This window comes from Leptonotus elevatus, chromosome 15 (assembly GCF_054856555.1).
Source record: "Leptonotus elevatus isolate MCC_2025b chromosome 15, RoL_Lele_1.0, whole genome shotgun sequence".
Taxonomy (NCBI): Eukaryota; Metazoa; Chordata; class Actinopteri; order Syngnathiformes; family Syngnathidae; genus Leptonotus; species Leptonotus elevatus.
In genome coordinates this window covers 14042658-14060649 of record NC_141253.1, presented here as the reverse complement: position 1 = coordinate 14060649, position 17992 = coordinate 14042658, and the positions used below count along the sequence as shown (strand labels likewise).

Here is a 17992-nt window from a genome sequence, read left to right as displayed (position 1 = left end):
TGTCATTCACATAATCACATTGAACTGAAGATGTCACTGATGGGTTAGTAGTTTGACGCTTGACGTCCCTACAGGCAATATCTTCAATTCTTCATCTGTTAATAGATGTGTGTGTGTCCAGCGACCATCTGGCGACCAGTCCAGTCCCCTTGCCCAAAGTGCGGCACAAAAATTATCTTCTTTTTTTTCAATGCATCATTGCTTCACTATGTTGTATATGTGGTGAAATAAAGTTAAAAAGTGACAAACGTTTATTGATACAAACTTTATGAAGTGGAACAAATAACGTATCAACCTTTGTCGTATGTTGACCGCACAATTAAGACTTAAAAAACAACTCTGGCAGTTCATCACAAGCTGGTACGGGCACGTGCTTTACTGCTTTGCACTCTTTGGACTCTGTGCGTGAGAAGATGAGATGATTGATAAACTCAGACAAATTGCACATCGAGTTCAGAAGAAGAAGAAGCTGCTGCAGTATGCGACCAATGTGAGCATAAAGGACGGCAACGAAAACAAGTCAAAGATGAAGAGTAGAGCAAGAAGATCATTTGAGCTGTTGCTCGTCAGCTTTGCCACTCTTACTTGTGGTGAGTTTTCTGTTGTGATGTTTAGGGTTCGTCATCTTTGATTAAAAATACATCACTCTCCGATGCCAATGTTTTCCCTTATATTGAACAGAAAGTGTTGTTTTGTTTTTACGAAAGGAAAATGATAATGGCATACTAAAACGAGATTATTTTTTAATTACATTTTGGGGTGTCCGAAGTAAAAATAATAATAATAATTTTATGGTTTGCCTTTTTTCCCACTATTTTAAATTAAAAAGATAATTTTTAGGTTATTTCAACAAAAAAAAGCTTAAATGACATCCTTTTTTCTTGTTGCAAAAATAAGTCAAATTTTATATATTTTTATGTATAATTGGTTTGTTTGTTAAAAAGATACATCTTTTTTTTGATGGTACATTATGATTTGGAGGTTTCCTTTCTCGCCCACATTTTACTCGTGATAGGGAAATTCTCAAACACGTTTTTCCTTTTCTCAAAAATGTTCTTGTAATTTTATTTTTTAGATAGAAAGCTGACGTGATTGTCTAAAATAAAGTCAAATTTTATTCTCGATTGTTGTGTTATTTTTTCTTGGGGGGGAAACATTCTGAAAGAATCAGATGCCAGTTTTTATTTTTCTTAATTCACAAAATGCTGGTACGTCTTTAGCGAATGATGATCAACATCATGTGATGTAATAGTCAGGTGTGTAAAAGGTGTTAACCATTATCCAACTTTTAACGTGAGGCTTTCGAGTCATGAGACTTTTACAATTTATACAATTCAACAAAAATCGTTAAACCTCCCTTTGTACTGTACACGAGTAACAATTTCAACAAGTGATTGTAATAACTTTGACATTTTCAACAAGTTCGATTATCTATTTGGAAGTTGGAGAGGGTTCTTGTGAACCAAGATCTTCCAGTTCTCAAGAACCTTAACACCCACACACAAAATCAAGTTCAAAGTTATATAATTACTTTTAATAAATAGTCTTCCTATTTTTCCAAGTTCTAAGTTCAGTCAACGTTCGTCGTGTTTGTGTTGTATTTCTAGTGCAGTGCCAGTGTCCGGCAGGCTGGCGGGAGAACGAGCACAAATGTTATTACTTCTCCAGTGACACAAAGACGTGGTGGGAGGCGAACGCCTTCTGTTTATCACAGGACAGCAACCTGATGAGCATTCAGGACATCCACGAGAGGGTGAGGCGCTACAAACAATTGCTAAGCAGTGTGAAATAAACGTATAAAATATATTTTGTTACTGTTCTTATATCATTGTACGGTATCTGGATGGATGTATCTGGCATAGGCCTATCTGTAAAAAAAAAAATTTTTTTTCTTAAGTTCAGAGAGTGAGTAGTTTTTCCACTTCTGGCGCCAAGTAATTTGTTCTTCACTAATTGTCACGTGATTTTTTTGTAGTTGTGGGTGAGAACTCAAATCGGCTCGGAGATCTTCTGGATCGGCCTGACGGACAGAATCATCGAGGGAGTGTGGGAGTGGACAGACGGAAGTCCTTTCTTACAATACATATCGTATGTACTAATAAGGAAGAGTTAAAAATCTTAGCCAACTCACAGATGCGGCGAAAAGGACCAATGGAATTGCTCAGATTTTTCTTCCTGGTCCTTTTTTTGCTAGGTAGATTTTATTGGGCTAAATGATTACTTCCGCTAATATAGTCACAAGCTTGCCATGCCCAGTTTTTTGGGGGGTAAAAATTCTGATTTAAAATATATTTAAAGGTGTTTAAAAAGGTAATATTAAAGCTTTTTCTACATCATGCATGCTCCACCGGTGCCCAGATGAGTACGAAGAGTCCTGACTGTTTTACTCTGACTGCACCTATCAGCTTTTATCTTCTCTTTATGGTAGAGTGTGCGAACCCTCACACTCCAGTTTCTTTGGTGAGGGGAGGGGCGGAGTTTTTCTTGCCCCATTTGAAGTCATGTCTTCGTTGTGGCTGTCACTTTAAGTTCGTGCACGTACTCGCAGGCGCAGCATGAACGAGCCTGACACAGATGTTGCAGTTACGCTTTGGTCCAGAGGTGGCAGTCACATGTAAAAAAAAATAAAAATAAAATAAAAGATTAATCGCGCAAAGATCCTTTAATACATTACGAGAAAAAATATCCAGATTTGACATATAATCCCAATCTGGACGTATATGCCCCAGCACAACTCTAAATTAACTGGGATAGGCTTCAGTACACCCACGACCCTAGTGAGAATTAGTGGTACAGAGATTTAAAAAAAAATTGGGATTGTTTTTCGAGGTCCTGGCACAATTCATTTCAATGGGAAAAAATAATTATGTGAGCTTGGTTTTGTCATACTTCTGTTATATAGTAAGGGGGAAAAAAAGAAGTATTTGGTTGTTGTTTTTTCCCCAGGTACTGGATGCCAGGTCAGCCTGACAACTGGGGCGATGAACCAGGTGAAGACTGTGGTCAAGTGGTGGGCAGCAGCTCGGGTCGCTGGAATGATGAGAACTGCGAGGTCGAGAGGAAATTCATCTGCAAGCGCGCCAACTGTGAGGCCACACTTCCTTGTTGTCTTCGTCCCGTTACGATACAGCTGCCATGCTAAGCTATTGCTAGAAAGAGAACAGGCTCTCCGATTCGCTAAAGTTATTCTTAGAACCTTTCTTAGCCAAGTGAGATGACCCAGAAGTACTTTAAGGAAAGGTTCTAATTCCAAAAATGCTATCTTAACTCATTCAAACCCCAAAACATGTGAATAAGTTTTTTAATACTTTGTCCTTCGCTCCCAAAATCATATCAATATGTTTTTTATGTATGCAAGAGTAAACAGAGCGCTTTGATGCAGCTTCTGACATGAAGATGTGGTTTAAAGCAACGGTCGTTATTACAAAAAACGGCCAGCAGGTGGCAGCAGAGAAAAAGAGATCAGCCAGGGCCATGTTGCAACAAGCTCTTTTTGCCAGTGTTTTCAACAGGATTGTGAATAATGATGAAACTTAGCTATATTTGAATAGTAATGGCTGCAAAACGGAAACAAATACAAATATACATTTTTTTGCCTGATGAAAGAAGACTCTAATCTTTCTTTTGGCAAGTTCCATTTTATTATAGCAACAGAACAGAATATTTTGTGGGCCTTGCAAAATAAGTCAAACAGCCGGGAGCGAACGGGATTGCTTCAGTGAAAATGGCTTGGAGTGAATGAGTTCATAAACTAAGTAATTTAAACGGTTAATGCCTTTGCAAAATTTAATGTTTGTGGAATTTTTATCACGTCCTCGATATTTAAAACTAATTGATGTTCCATAACTAATCAATATCGGATTGAAATGAATCAAATCTGGGAAAATAGAAATCAAATTAAACTAAACTGTTGTGAATCAAAAATAAATTGATTGAGGAAATTAGAATTGATACCAAGCCCTTTTCCTGATGAAAGAAGAGACTATTGGTTTTTTTTAGCAATAGAAGACAATATTCTGTGGGACTTGCAAAATCTGTCAAAATCCAGTAAAACAGCTTGGAGCGAAGGGTGTTGCTTCAGTGAAAATGGCTGGGAGTGAATGAGTTTTAACAAGTCCAAATGGACATCATTATGGGGCAGTAAAACCATGCAAGTCCTCTCAGCCAATCAGTGAAGAGAGGACTTCAGTCAAGCTAGACCTTCTATATCTTAGTTATGACAATTTCATGGCGAGTGATCAAACTTGTTGCCATGCTCCTCTGAGGCGCAATAATAAAAACGTTGGCATCATGCCTCGGATTATACCACTCGTGTGCAAAGGACCATTGTCCTACTAATCCCTAAAATGCAGTGGCAGACCAGGCATTTGGTAGCTGGGCTTTCATTGTGGACTAACCCACCACCACTTTCACATTGGAATTAACCCTATACAAAAATACAACCAAACACAACAATGCCCCAAAATGTGTTCTAAGCCAATCCGGTGCCACATTGTGATCTGACCAACGGGTGGCACCAGTACAGCACCAACTGCTACAAGATGAAGTTGGGAACCGCCAAGAGCTGGTCGGCGGCTCGTCACGACTGTGTCTTGGAGGGCGGAGACCTCGTCTCCATCACCTCCGCACGGGAGGAGATGTACGTGACCGGGATGCTGGATCCTTTCCGGATTGACCTCTGGATCGGACTTTCCAATCTGGTAAGGTCAAAACCGTTTGTAACTGTGACAAGTGTAAAAGGTATTGGATTGAGAACCAGGATTGGTTGCCGCAGAAATGCAATAAGATCTCGTGCCATCTTGAGGAGGGAAGCAAAGACATGAACTGGTCCGACGCTCTGCCAGTCAACTACACCAACTGGGCCCCGGATGAACCCACAATGTAAGAAAGTCACCCTGTTGCATCATCAGTTTACAATCTTCTGTAACCACCATTGGAAGTGGGAACCTTTTGCTGACTTTAAACAAAAGCGTAGAAAAATTCTCAGATTCAACCCGATTATTGGATGTATTTATGTGAACTAAAATCAGTCTTACCCAGAGACATCTGCCAATCAGACATTTGCTGATTGACCAAAGGAGACAAACGGTACTTCATTTGTAAAGTGCTTTTCCACCTTACAATGCCCTCAAAACGTTTTACATTCAACTATTCATTTACCTTATGATGACAGCATAAGGAGCAATTAAGGGTTCAGTATCTTGCTCAAGGATACTTCGACGTGGTCACAATGGCATATAATCGAACCCGCAACCTCTGAGTTGTGAGACGACCACCGAGTCACACCGCCCCTCCAAAAGAGGGAAAATGTTCAAATTCAGACTGATTGTTAGAATGTGTTGACACGATTTGTCCCGACAGCAACAGCGAAGTGGGCTCCTGCGCGGCGATCATCAAAGATGTGTCCGATGAGTTTGGCAAATGGAAGTCGCACCTGTGCCGATACGAGCGTCCGTACATGTGCAAACGGCCGGTGAACAGTAAGCAACGTCATCGTTATCTGTAATTTAAAATGAGAAAAGCGCAATCATAGAATTGTACTGCAGCCATCTGCCCTGCCGGATGGCAAAGTTTCTCCGGAAGCTGCTATTGGCTAGTCAGCAACTCCGACCTGCTGACCACCTGGTACGAGGCCTTCAGCACATGCTCCAATGAAGGAGCTCACCTGCTCGTCATGAACAAGTATGTTCTAGATTCAGAATGGAACTATTGTGTTTTTAGTATGCAACAAATACAATAATATTTGTGGAGGACTTGCAATAGTCTTAGGCAGGCCTATTGACTTTACCATATTTTAACCAAAGCAATTTTGGGGTCTTTGTTTAATCTGCACAACTTTTGATTTTTTCCCTTCCATTTACTGCAGCAAAGAAGAACAATTCTTCATCAATGGAAAACTTCCCGACTTTCACCAAGTGGATATTCCTGACATCTGGATTGGTTTATCGGGTATGCTATTCGCTTTTTTTTCCACCCAGCCACTTTTTGGGTGATGGATAGTGAACACTTCCAAACTTAAGACCCCAAATATTGTAGGTTTTGGTTGATTTTCAAAGTCGAGCAAGTCTGGCTAGTTTCAGTCCTGGGGTCGAATGACCACATTACCGACTACGGAGGGTACAAATGTACAGTATATACGATTCATTGACATCATTGGTGCCCCAGATAAGGACCAGGATGGGAAATTCCAATGGGTGGACAAAACAGAAGTTAACTACACAAACTATGGACCCGGTTGGCCTAGAAACACTGCAAACATCTGGGACTGTGGACAGATCTTCACAGGTATGCGTTTTATCCTTACAATGACACACGTAAGCTATCCTATCACACCAACAGGTGCTTGTTGACCCCAAAAAGGAAATTACGAAGGAAAATGGGAAACAAGCAGCTGCTTCAAAAAGCATGGTTACATTTGTGAGATGACCGGAGGACAAACTCCCAAACCAACTCCAGCGCCAAGTGAGTCTCACTGATGCATTTTTTCCCCACCTTCAATGTTTTGTAATGAATTTTTCTCTTTAGCTTCCCACTGCGACCCTGGCTATTTGCTGTATGGTGATTTCTGCTACCATTTCGAGGAGGACCTGGTGAAAACATGGCAGGACGCAGAGACTTACTGCGTCATGCAACAAGGTCACCTGGTCAGCTTCCACTCACAGGAAGAGCTCAGCTTCTTGATTGGTGAGCACTGAGATTAACTGCCACTTGGGGATTAATGGCAGCGTCAGGAATTATCCGACAATATGTTTATATAAAAAAATATATTTAAGTTTGGCTTCTGTTCTGCAAAATCTGATGTTATCATCTTTTCTGAAGCGCACATGCCAGGACAAGCGTGGGTGGGACTCAATGACATCAAGATTGAAAATCAGTTTGTGTATACTGATGGAACAGCTACAGTAAGTGCTATTTATGGTAGTCTCAAAAAATATGTAATTTTACAGGAAATAAAAGAGGGGGGGGGACTTGAAATGCAAGAATAAAGCTGTAGTTTTAAGATAATTAAATCATAATACTAAAACAATTATATTACAAAAAAATAGGCAATATCAAATCTACCATGAAAATGTTGTAATACTACAAATATTGTGTTGAGAAAATAGTTGAATTGTTACAAAAATTAAGTCATACCAGGAAAAAACACGTCATTTTAAGCAAAAATTATGCACAGGACCTCCTCCCGTGGGGACCAAACCAGCCGGACAACTGGCAGAACAACGAGGACTGCGTTCACCTACGAGGGCCAAACCACTCAGAAGCAGGAAAACTCAATGATGACTTATGTACAGCCACCAACGAATTCATCTGCAAAAAAGGTACAAAACTCATCAACTCTTACTTTGCATGTCTTCTAATGTGGACTCAAATTTTATACCCATCGCACACCTGCAGCCAAAGGTCAAGGGCCTCCTCCCCAGCCGCCAACATCCGGACCAGGTGGATGACACGCACCACAGTGAACATTCCTCTCACACACTTGTACAAGATGTTTGTAAAGAGCCGTATTCGTTCGCAGGCTGGAATGAAAAATGTGGCTCGTGGATGGCGGACCCCTTTAATGACTTTTGCTACCTGTTCAACGACCTGTCCACAAGGACCTGGGCTGAGGCACGAGCAGACTGCGTCAACCAGGGAGGAGACTTAGTCAGCATCACTAACCCCTTTGAACAGGCCTTCATACAAGGTACAACAACCAAACTTTTTTGTTCATGTATCGTTTATCTCATCTCTGACCTTCTAGTGTCAAATTTGCATGTTCTCCTCTTAACTTGAGTGGGTTTTCTCCGGGTACTTCGGGAACCTCCCCACATTCTAATCCTATGTAGGTGTGATCCAGGTAAGCCCGACCGGGATCTCCATGTGGATGGGCGGCCATGACTCCATCACTGAAGGCGGCTGGCAGTGGAGTGACGGGTCCCCGTTTAGATACATACGCTGGAGTGCAGGTGCATCTAAAACCTTGGTGATGCTTATAAAAGTTACAAGGATGAGAATTCCAGTGCTGACCTCTGTAGGTTACCGTCTCCTTACAGGTAATCCTGATGACTACTTTGGTGAAGATTGTCTTTCCATAATCATTAACAACGGCTACTGGAATGACGATAACTGCGAGCACAAGAGAGGGTACATCTGCAAGCGAAGAGGTAAGAGTGATGATACAATTGTTACTGTAGCGTTGACATCAATCTGAATCTTTGGGTTTCCTTTTGCAGGAAAGACACCGGAACCGCCACCCCCTCACGACGGTATGCCGCCTTTAGGTTATGCCTTAAAAAGATGTGCGACAAAATAACGCAGTCATGCTCTCGCAGGCTTCATGACGGCAATCGTTTGCCAGGAATCATCCGCTGTGCTTCACTGCCCGCAAGAAAGCGTCATTAACATCCAGTCGGCTTTCTACGGACGAAAGAATGGTGACGTCTGTCCACATCTAGGAGGGTCAAACGGTAAACCCCAAAATCCACAATTGTTGCCTTTGATCCGTAGACATCTTATGTTAATCCACGTGTGTTCAGTGTGCTCATGGAAATCTTCGTAACTGGTATCACTTGCAGGGAACTGCACAGTGAGAGGTATCCTTCCTTACTACAGAAAAGCGTGCGACAACCGTCCCTTCTGCTTTGCCTACGCCCACGCTGAGACAGACCCCTGCCCTGCTGTCTCCAAATACCTTGAGATAGTCTACAGCTGTGAACAGAAAGGTGGGCTTCACAATTTAAATAAATACTTGGTTCATTTGAAACACCAAAGAAAATGGAAAAGACGACTTAATCCTAGTGATGGGAAAATGAAGCTTCATGATGCTTCATGAAGCACTTGCAATATTTTTTTATTTCTCTACAGAGTGCTCTTGGTTTAAAGATAAAGGATGGAAATTGATGAAATTTCCAATGCGTCTTTAAACTAAGAGTGCCACCTAGAGGAGTCACAAAAATATCACAAGTGCTTCATGAAGTTTCATTTGTCCATCACTACTTCATCCCCAGAAACTATGAAAGTAAGTTAGTTAGGGGCTGAAGGTCAAACATTCATTAAGTGCTTTGACTATCCTTCCTATGTCTCTGATATATATTTATTCAGAAAGCTGAATATGCGTTTGAAATAATAGGAGTAGCCTGACAACAATGATTATTGGCTGTTCTCAGTGTGTCTTCACGGCGTGGGTATCGAGGACAAGAACATCACAGACTCCCAGCTTTCAGCCTCCTCCTCCATGAGCAGCTTTACCCCCAACAAAGCCCGTCTGAATGGAAACTCCTGTTGGAAGCCGTCAGGAAATCGTATGTACAAAGTGTACAATAATCGGTCTTTTACGCACACAGTGGTAATTGGGTATCACGGCCAATCTGATGTTACTCTCATGCAGCTACCGGCAGCTGGATCCAGGTAAACCTTGACCAGAAAAGAAAGGTGACAGGGATCGTGCTACAAGGGTGTCCGAACAGTGACCACTGGGTTACCAAGTTTAAGATGCAACATAGTATTGACGGGAGGTCCTGGACTGACTACACAGCTGATGGACAGGTGAGCGGAAGACCAATTATTATTACTCCAACCCTGTCATCCAGTAGTCATGAAATGCAAACTGAGTTGTTCCATTTCTAGTTTTTGCCTGGCTCAACAGACAGAAACACTGCTGATACTCAGCTGCTAGGCACGCCTGTTTCTGCTCAATACATCCGTATTCTGCCTCTGGAGTACAGTGGTCAAGTCGGCCTTCGCTTTGAGGTCTTAGGATGCACGCCTAACTGTAAGTAGGACACTCCTCCGCTATCAGTACTGTGAGAATAAAAACTTGCACTGATGTAAAACTTGCATCCAATAGATGCGATCACCTGTGCCAGAAAGCCTAACTTCAACAACGATAAAATGACGTGAGTCAGACTTGATGTTTTCAGTGGTCATATCCCCCATCCTTCACTGACACAACCAATGTCATTTTCAGGGTCCACTGTCCAGCAGGTTGCGGCAAATCCAGCTACAGTGTCTATGGAACATCAGTCTACCGAGGGGTCTGTGACTGTAATAATTGCCAGTTAAGTTTATCTTTGACCAAAACTTTCTGGTGCGCTTGGGACAGGACTCAAACATCTGTGCAGCCGCTATCCACACTGGCATCATTCTGAATGAAGTTGGAGGAGATTGTACTTTACTAAAAGCTCCAGGACAAAACTTCTATGCTGGCTCCACCAGGAATGGGATTACCTCGAGACAGTGAGTGGCTATGACAGGGGTCTGCAATCTGGGGCTCTGGAGCCACTTGTGGCTCTTTAGTTCCACTCCTGTGGCTCCCTGTGGATCTCTTAAAAAAATTTTTTTTTTAAAGAAGTAGAAATATATATATATGTTACATATTTGTAATTTTTAGATTAAAAAGTACTTAAATTAATGATTTAGATAAAAAAAAGAAAAAATAATAATTTAATATTAAAAATAATCCAAATTTGTAAATTGCCAGAAAGAGATGAAAGGTAGATGAAAAAGTGACAATAAAAAAGGAAGAGGAAAAGCAGAAAAATTACCATATATTGTACACAAAATTGCCGCACAAAAAAATAATCAGAAAATTTCGTTTAAAAAAGGCAGAAAAGAAAATGTTCAAAAATAACCATAACATGTCCCAAAACAAAAGAAGAAAGGTAGAGAATTACCATAAAATGTCATTTGAATAGCCAAAAAAGTCAGAAAATAAATTTTTAGAAAAGGCAGTGCTGACCCCTGGGCTAGGATAATGCTGAGTACAAATAAGAGGCGGAGCTAATTATTGCTTTAATATCTGCAGATTTGACGGCGAATATCCTTTGTCTTATACTTTTGCTGATGGAGGTAAGTGTACTCCATTTTTTCATGTTGCAAAAATCACTGTTCAAGACTGCTACACTCACATGGGGGCTGCCCTTCAGAACTGAGATGTTCAGGACCCGACTGGTACGAATTTGGAGAGTTCTGTTACAAACCGTTCGAGGACAAAAAGACATGGGCCGATGCTCAAGACACCTGTAGGAGTCTCGGTGCTGAACTTGTGTCCATTCGCTCCATGACGGAGCAGAGCTGGCTGGAAAGTTACCTGTACCTTGGTGAGCAACACCATTTAAACGCCTAATGGTCCCAGTCAGAAAAAAAAAAAAGAAAAAAAAAAAAGGAATATCTGAGAAGTGAAATGAGAGATTTGTTCCTGTTGGTCCTCTGCAGCCACTAGTGACATGTGGACAGGACTGAACGACCTAGTAGTTTCTGGCATGTTCGTATGGTCAGACCACCACATTGTGACCTTCACCTATTGGGCCCCAGGAGAACCCAACAACCATGACGGTTTCAATGAGGATTGTGTGGAGATGTCATACCAGGTGTGATGACAGCAATGATGCACTCAACCGCCATTATATTAACACCACCTGAAGTTAATCTGTTGAAATGAACTACATTTTTCTTTCAGACAGGCAGATGGAAGGATGTGTCCTGCACGGAACTCAACAGCTTCATGTGTAAAATGCCCAAGGCGCATTACCAGCTTCCCTCAGTGAAACCCACTGTGGCCGGCTGCCCGCAGGTAGGACAGGCAAACATCCACTACTCTTTTTACTGAATACTGTACTGTAACAAAGTAGTACATCACCTGGGTGTTATGTGTCAGGGCTGGGAGACGTACGGGTACGGTTGCTACTGGATGGAGGAGATGGGCCGAAGCTGGTTGGACGCTAAGGCTTTCTGTAAAGAGCAGGATGGATTTTTGCTGCATATTGGAGATATGTGAGTGCAACAAAAAATGGTTAGAGATCAGATTCTCACAATTTAAGTTGGAAGAAGTTTCTATTCAATTCTCCATCGACCAATCAGTAAACTCCAATGTGTTTTGCCAACACCATGGATGGGTGTGGAAAAGTAACGCATCAGTTATTTTGGAAACTCAAATTTAGAGAATTACTTTCTTCAAACAATTTCATTGCAGATACGAGCAAGCACATTTTACAGTGGTGCTGTCAGGAAAAACAGGTTTGTGGTGGATTGGTCTGCGAGCTAAAGGGGGTACTGGCGGAGGGGTACAATATATCTGGGACAACGGCTATCCACTCACTTTCACTTACTGGGACAGAAACCAGCCAGGTACAAAATGTATCCTCCAATGAAGTATACACGAAGTAACATGACATCAGTTGATATCCATGGTCGAATGTCATCAGATAACGGGGATGGCACTTGCGTGGCCATGACGACCGGTCAAGTCGGCGGCTTCTGGGATGACAAGCAGTGCTCAGAGAAATTTGCCTTTATCTGTGAGAAACTTCGTTCAGACATCACCCCGCCCACCCAAGCCCCAACCTCTCCTCCTACACAGGACTGTGTTAAGAGCTGGACCTCTACGCCTAATTTCAGGAATTGTTACAGGGTATGGTTTTCATACCCTACACAAAAATTTAAATTAGTCCCCTCGCACTTTGGTTGATTAATCAGTTGATTACAAGTTATGTCCCATGAGCATTTGTCTGATAGGGATTTGATGTCTTGCAGTTCTTTCACAATGTGGACTGGTCCCTGAAGAAGAGCTGGGGAGCTGCACATGAAGACTGTGTGGCAAGAGGTGCCAATCTGGTCAGTATCCACAGTCAGGAGGAGGAGGAGTTCCTGTCCCTCTACAGCAAAGAAAGCAGCAAGTGGATTGGCCTCAGGAACAACCCCACAGAAGGAGGTGCGTACACAAGGTGGAGGTCTCAGGAAACCATGATCCAAAGAAAGACTTCTACGTAACTAATCTTAGGCTATTCCTGGAGTGATGGTTCACCACTCTCGCATACCAACTGGGGTCCGGGTGAGCCAAACAACCACGAGAGTCGTGAGGAGTGCGTGGAGATGGTTAGCAGCACCAACGGAACCTACTCCTGGTGGAATGATCTCAACTGCGATGCCCACCAAGACTGGATATGCATGATTGCCAAAGGACAGAACCCCATCCTTCCTCCGGTGCCCCCACCGCCAGTACCAGGTAAACGAAACCCCCTGCTTATTTAACTTTGCTTTTGGACACTTTTTTTTTTTACAGTCTCCTCATGTGTCCTTGTGCAGCTCCCGATTGTGGCAACAACCCGGGCTGGAGGAAGAACAACAACATGTGCTACTACTACAATGACACGGACATCGTGGACGCCCACACGGCTAAGCACCGCTGTTGGGCTGAGAAAGCCAGGCTCGTCTCCATCCTCAATCAGGAGGAACAGGCGTATGTCAACAGCATGGTAGGACTTTCTCCTCAGCTCTTTAAAGGACAATGTACATTTTTATCTCCAAGGTGAAATGGCTGATCCTGTGTGATTTGTTTCGACCCTCCTCCAGGTGGGAACGGGTCAGGTTTCTGCTGCTTGGATTGGACTGAGGATGTTGGGGATCACTGGTGGACAATATATGTGTGTCATCTTTTAGTGTCGACATAAAATGTGTCACTTGATGGATTCAAGAGTTCCAAGTTCTTTATTGTTAATTCATGCAGGTGGCAAGACAATTCCCCTGTCTCGTACACTCACTGGAGTCCAGGCGAGCCCAACAACGCCAACGGGGAGGAACAATGTGTTCAGATGAACAGACATCAAGGTACTGGAGTTCCTCTTGTCGGAATGTTGGCAGACGTATCCTACAGCTGATGTTTCTAAACCCTGGCATGCTCAAGGTGGTTGGAACGACGTAAATTGCGGTCGAGCCGTAGCTGGTTACGTCTGCAAGAAGTTTCCCGGAACTGACCACACTCCTCCTCCCCCAACTCAACCCTGGGAGGGACACTGCCCTGCCGGTAATGTTTCGTAGCTTTGTTCTGGATGGGCTGTTTTAAAGAAGTGAATGCTTAATAGTCTCTTATCTTCCCTCTATTTAGGATGGCTGCGTTTCAAAGATAAGTGTTTCCTATTCAAGGGAAAGAAAACTGAAATTAAAGCCAACTGGACGTACGCACGGAGTTGGTGCAAAGACCAAGGAGGAGAGCTGGCCGTTATCGACAACCAGTATGAAAATGGTCAGCAGGGGAATTACTGAGAATTTTACTATGGTGGCTCCATGCTAAAATAAAAAAATCCCCATCTCTTCTTAGACTTTGTGTCCAGTTACCTGAAAGACATGGAGCTTCCGACGTGGATTGGCCTGTCTGACATCCTGGTGGAGAATCAGTATGCCTGGAGCGACGGTGTGAGCCCAGTCCTCTACACCAACTGGAACGGCAAAGAACCCAACAACGCAGGGGGAACGGTAAGAATGCACCACTCAGACTGTCATCATAGCGACACTTTGGACTCACAAAATTCTGCTTTTGTCACCAGGAACACTGCGTGGCCGTGACTCACAGCGTACTCGAGAGCGGCAAGTGGAACGACGATGCTTGTCATAAAGAGCAGAGTTTTGTCTGCTTCAGGAAGAAATGTCAGTAGTAGTCCCAAGCACAGGGTCACTTAAGTGTATTTGGACAGCTTAAACATTTTGCTGACCGGTAGGAGACATCAAACTCACTCTCTGTTCTTCGGCTTCTACCTTAGCAAGCAATATTGCACCACCCCCACCAACAAGTAGCCCCTGTCCTGCCGGCTACATATCCTGGTACCTGAACTGCTACAAGCTAGTGGAGGAGCTAGCGACCTGGGATGGAGCTCAGAAGGTTTGCGAGCAGCAGGGTGCCAACTTGGTTAGCATCGACACGAGCTACGACCAGGCCTTTGTCGCCGGGGTGATCTTGCAGGGAAGAGCTGATGCCTGGATCGGACTGAAGCTCAAGGTGATGCTTCACTTTGAACCACAAATAGGCAGTCAAAAGTAGCACACAAGAGTTCATTGATCACAAGAACTGTTTTCCCATAAAACTCCTGCCTCATGTGATCTTATCCTGCAGAACGATGGCTCCTTCGCCTGGACTGATGGCTGGCCAGTATTCTTCACTCAGTGGGGTCCTGGAGAACCCGACAACCTCAAGGACGAGGGTTGTGTCAGCATGCGCGGCTCGCCATTGTTTCACGGCACCTGGAATGACACCAAGTGCGACCAAGCCAAACCCTACATCTGCAAGATCTCCTCTGGTATTGACCCTTTTGCCTCCAATCAGGAATCTTTGCATAGAGCCATCAAGTTTCACCAAATCATCTCAATATTCCGCAGAAAAACTACCTGTGACTCCCGCCCCCGGTGACGGGAAGTGCTTCCCATTCTGGATTCCATACGGTCGCTACTGTTACTGGGTTTACAACGAGAAGAAAGGCTTCACCTGGCCCAACTCGAGACATTACTGCCAAGAAGCTAAGGCCGAGCTTGCGTCCTTCCACAGCCGGGCGGAGTTGGAGTTTATCAAGAATCTCAACCACACCAAATATCACAACCTCTGGATCGGCCTCACCAGGGACCGCAATTGTGAGCCAACCGAGTTGCCATTTGTGTCTCGAGTAGCTCGAATGCATACTTATTTTCAAAAGTGGCAAAGCGTTTACACTCTGTACTTAAGTAGAAGTACAGATAGTTGCTTTAAAAAAAGGTTCCTGTAAAAGCGAAAGGACCGATTCAAGTAAAATTTGTCTCTGAAATGCAAATTTTTTGTTAGTTTTTTTACTGTCACCTTATACAACCCTGATAACTTGGCACAACAAAAAAAAACTATTCTGCCAACAAAATGTGTTCCCGCATTAACTTATGTACATAGTGCTCATACTAAAATGTGGATGTTTAAGAGATAGTTATCTAGCACTGGCATGAATTTTATGCAGTCAAAACATGCTGGCATAAACGCATGAAAAGTTAAAAGTTATTTTTTCTTGTACGTTTCCAGTCGGTTGGGGCTGGACGGACAAGACGCCTCTGGGCTTCCTCAACTGGGCTCCCGGTGAGCCCAATGAAGCTTTTCACCCAGGCCAAATGGCAGAGGAGAACTGCGTGGAGATGTACCCCGATGGACATTGGAATGACAACAACTGCCTGCAGAAAAGAGGCTTTGTATGCCGGCACAGACAATGTAAGCATTCAGACAGGTCAAAAGTATAATTACCGGTAAGTTCTTCCTGACAAACACGTAAACTGGTCTTTGTTGTCTTTTTGCCATTAGACTACACAACCGATGATGGCGGAAACCCCATTTTCCCCACAGATGGTCCAAATGTTGACAGTGAGTGTGACACTGGCTTACCTTACTTCCTGTGGGTGTATTTTAGAAAGCGCACTGGCACAAATAATGGGGATTCCCACTAAAAAAAAAAATCTACATTTAAAAAAACTTATAGGATACAATATGGATATTACAATGTATGGTATTATCTCTCATATTTAACTTTTTTCTCACTGATGGAAAAAACAATTACCGTACGCGTTCGGAAATTCACTCTGATGCCCTAACATCACTCAGAGTGTGTGCTAAGACATCATAATAATTTCAGAGTGCAGCCTATGTTACAAACCAATCAGCAGTTTGTTTCCATCTGTACTGCCTGATGCTCTGGGCACACCGCTTCCTCAGTTGGAGGACCAGGAGTGCGCTCCGGCACTCCTTTATTGGGGAACTCTGAAACAACCAAACGGCACATTCGAACAATGCTCTGCATTTCCAAACAGTCGGAATGAAGCAGTGCAAAACTTCAATTTCTAACAACGGCAAGGTTTCTCTTTTTGGTTTAAAACGGCTTACCTTAACTGGAATCCCACGTTGCATTGCAGCCAAAGAGAATCCTGGTCGGTTAATATGCTGATGGTACCTTGCCACACTTCCTGTTTGTGGCAGTGCTGCACTCCAATGGTGCAATGCGTAGAAAAAGGCCATAGGTAATACATAACCACTAGATTTAAGACTGGGCTGGTTGAGGATGTTCAGACATAGCCGCCATCTTGAACTGAGAGTCCCCTGTGATCTCTTCCAATCACATATATTGAGGCAACTGTTGTTTGGCTCCAAACAATTAATCATAACTTGTCAAATTCTTTACTGACATGGATTGGCTTGTTGGAAACATTAGACATGCCGTTAAAATGTCAGACGTGGGTGATTTTACAATTGTGGCTTTCATAGCATTAAATACAACGTTAAGACCAAATGCTTTAATTAAAAAAATAATAATAATACATTTACCAGCAACAATGAACTCGACCTTTTATTAAATATTGTTCCCCCTCCCGGGTATCATGTTGTTGAACAGTGTGGAATTGATGAAAGCATAATTGAAAGCTTGATAAACAAATGTTTCTGTTAATGTCAAAATTTAAATACTGTGCTATTCTATTTTGGGTTTGTATTTTTATATCCAAATGCCTCACAAATTTTGACACTTTATAAAACCAACCTTTTTTTTTAACATTCTTTTATGTTTTATGCAATACAGTGCTGTTTTTCTTTCTTTAATATACAAGAAAACAGATTCATGACATTTCAATTTGTTTCAATGAAGAAAAATCATTTGATAGCTGGAGTAAATTGAGTTATACGAGCTTGGTCACGGAACAAATTACGCTGACCCAAAAAAAGAGCCATATGATAAAATTGTGTCTACTATTTAAATTCTCATGGATTTTTGCCGCTTATCTTGTAGATAGAGGCATGATAGTAGGCGTCGTCGCTGCAACCGTAGTCCTTGTCAGCCTGATAGCCGGACTGCTCTTCTACGTGTTCAGCGTGCGAGGCTACAAGTTGAACAGCCTGAGGCTTAGCTTCCCAACGCGGACCACCACTAACATCGACATTGTGAGTTATCTATTCCCGAAAACTGATTTTTTTTTGTTAGATGAAGAAACACTAATATTTCCCTTTTCTGTTGCAGCCTGCATTCAGCAACCCCAACTTTATGGACACGTAACTTTGACAGTGTGACAACTATCCATCTCACACTTTTTTGTAATCTAGAAAACAGCAGGACCTTGACTTGCGAGTGCATCACCTTAGTTTTCCATGTTGTGTCGGGAGAGCTAAAATAGAATACTAGATGATGGCAAAGAACAAGCAACAACCGCAGCTGTCACTGTACAATTAGACTTGTAACCCATGATCCTA

The 17992-nt window shown here is 42.7% G+C and overlaps 2 protein-coding genes across 2 annotated transcripts; both read left to right on the top strand.

Moving 5' to 3' along the window:
* The first annotated feature begins 418 nt into the window (after nucleotides 1-418).
* Nucleotides 419-3142, top strand: LOC147162047 (C-type lectin domain family 10 member A-like). Its single transcript, XM_086097312.1, has 4 exons — nucleotides 419-590; nucleotides 1608-1753; nucleotides 1976-2046; nucleotides 2947-3142. Exons 1-4 carry the CDS (start codon nucleotides 419-421, stop codon nucleotides 3140-3142), a joined length of 585 nt encoding a protein of 194 aa, XP_085953438.1.
* A 1384-nt stretch (nucleotides 3143-4526) lies between these two features.
* LOC147162046 (uncharacterized) lies at nucleotides 4527-17905 on the top strand. The gene is made up of 46 exons (XM_086096846.1): nucleotides 4527-4700; nucleotides 4775-4881; nucleotides 5362-5480; nucleotides 5547-5682; nucleotides 5867-5949; nucleotides 6166-6285; nucleotides 6361-6462; nucleotides 6526-6684; nucleotides 6820-6902; nucleotides 7175-7319; nucleotides 7396-7440; nucleotides 7520-7687; nucleotides 7830-7949; nucleotides 8037-8147; nucleotides 8217-8249; nucleotides 8316-8450; nucleotides 8559-8705; nucleotides 9150-9284; nucleotides 9371-9528; nucleotides 9610-9754; nucleotides 9830-9878; nucleotides 9950-10016; nucleotides 10085-10218; nucleotides 10787-10830; nucleotides 10908-11081; nucleotides 11197-11351; nucleotides 11441-11554; nucleotides 11639-11754; nucleotides 11954-12108; nucleotides 12186-12391; nucleotides 12514-12691; nucleotides 12761-12985; nucleotides 13066-13235; nucleotides 13333-13403; nucleotides 13487-13587; nucleotides 13664-13783; nucleotides 13865-14002; nucleotides 14078-14232; nucleotides 14304-14403; nucleotides 14517-14752; nucleotides 14867-15050; nucleotides 15130-15378; nucleotides 15791-15973; nucleotides 16064-16123; nucleotides 17535-17686; nucleotides 17763-17905. The coding sequence occupies exons 1-46, from the start codon at nucleotides 4542-4544 to the stop codon at nucleotides 17796-17798; spliced, it is 5982 nt and encodes a 1993-aa protein (XP_085952972.1). The 5' UTR covers nucleotides 4527-4541; the 3' UTR covers nucleotides 17799-17905.
* The last annotated feature ends 87 nt before the right edge of the window (nucleotides 17906-17992 follow it).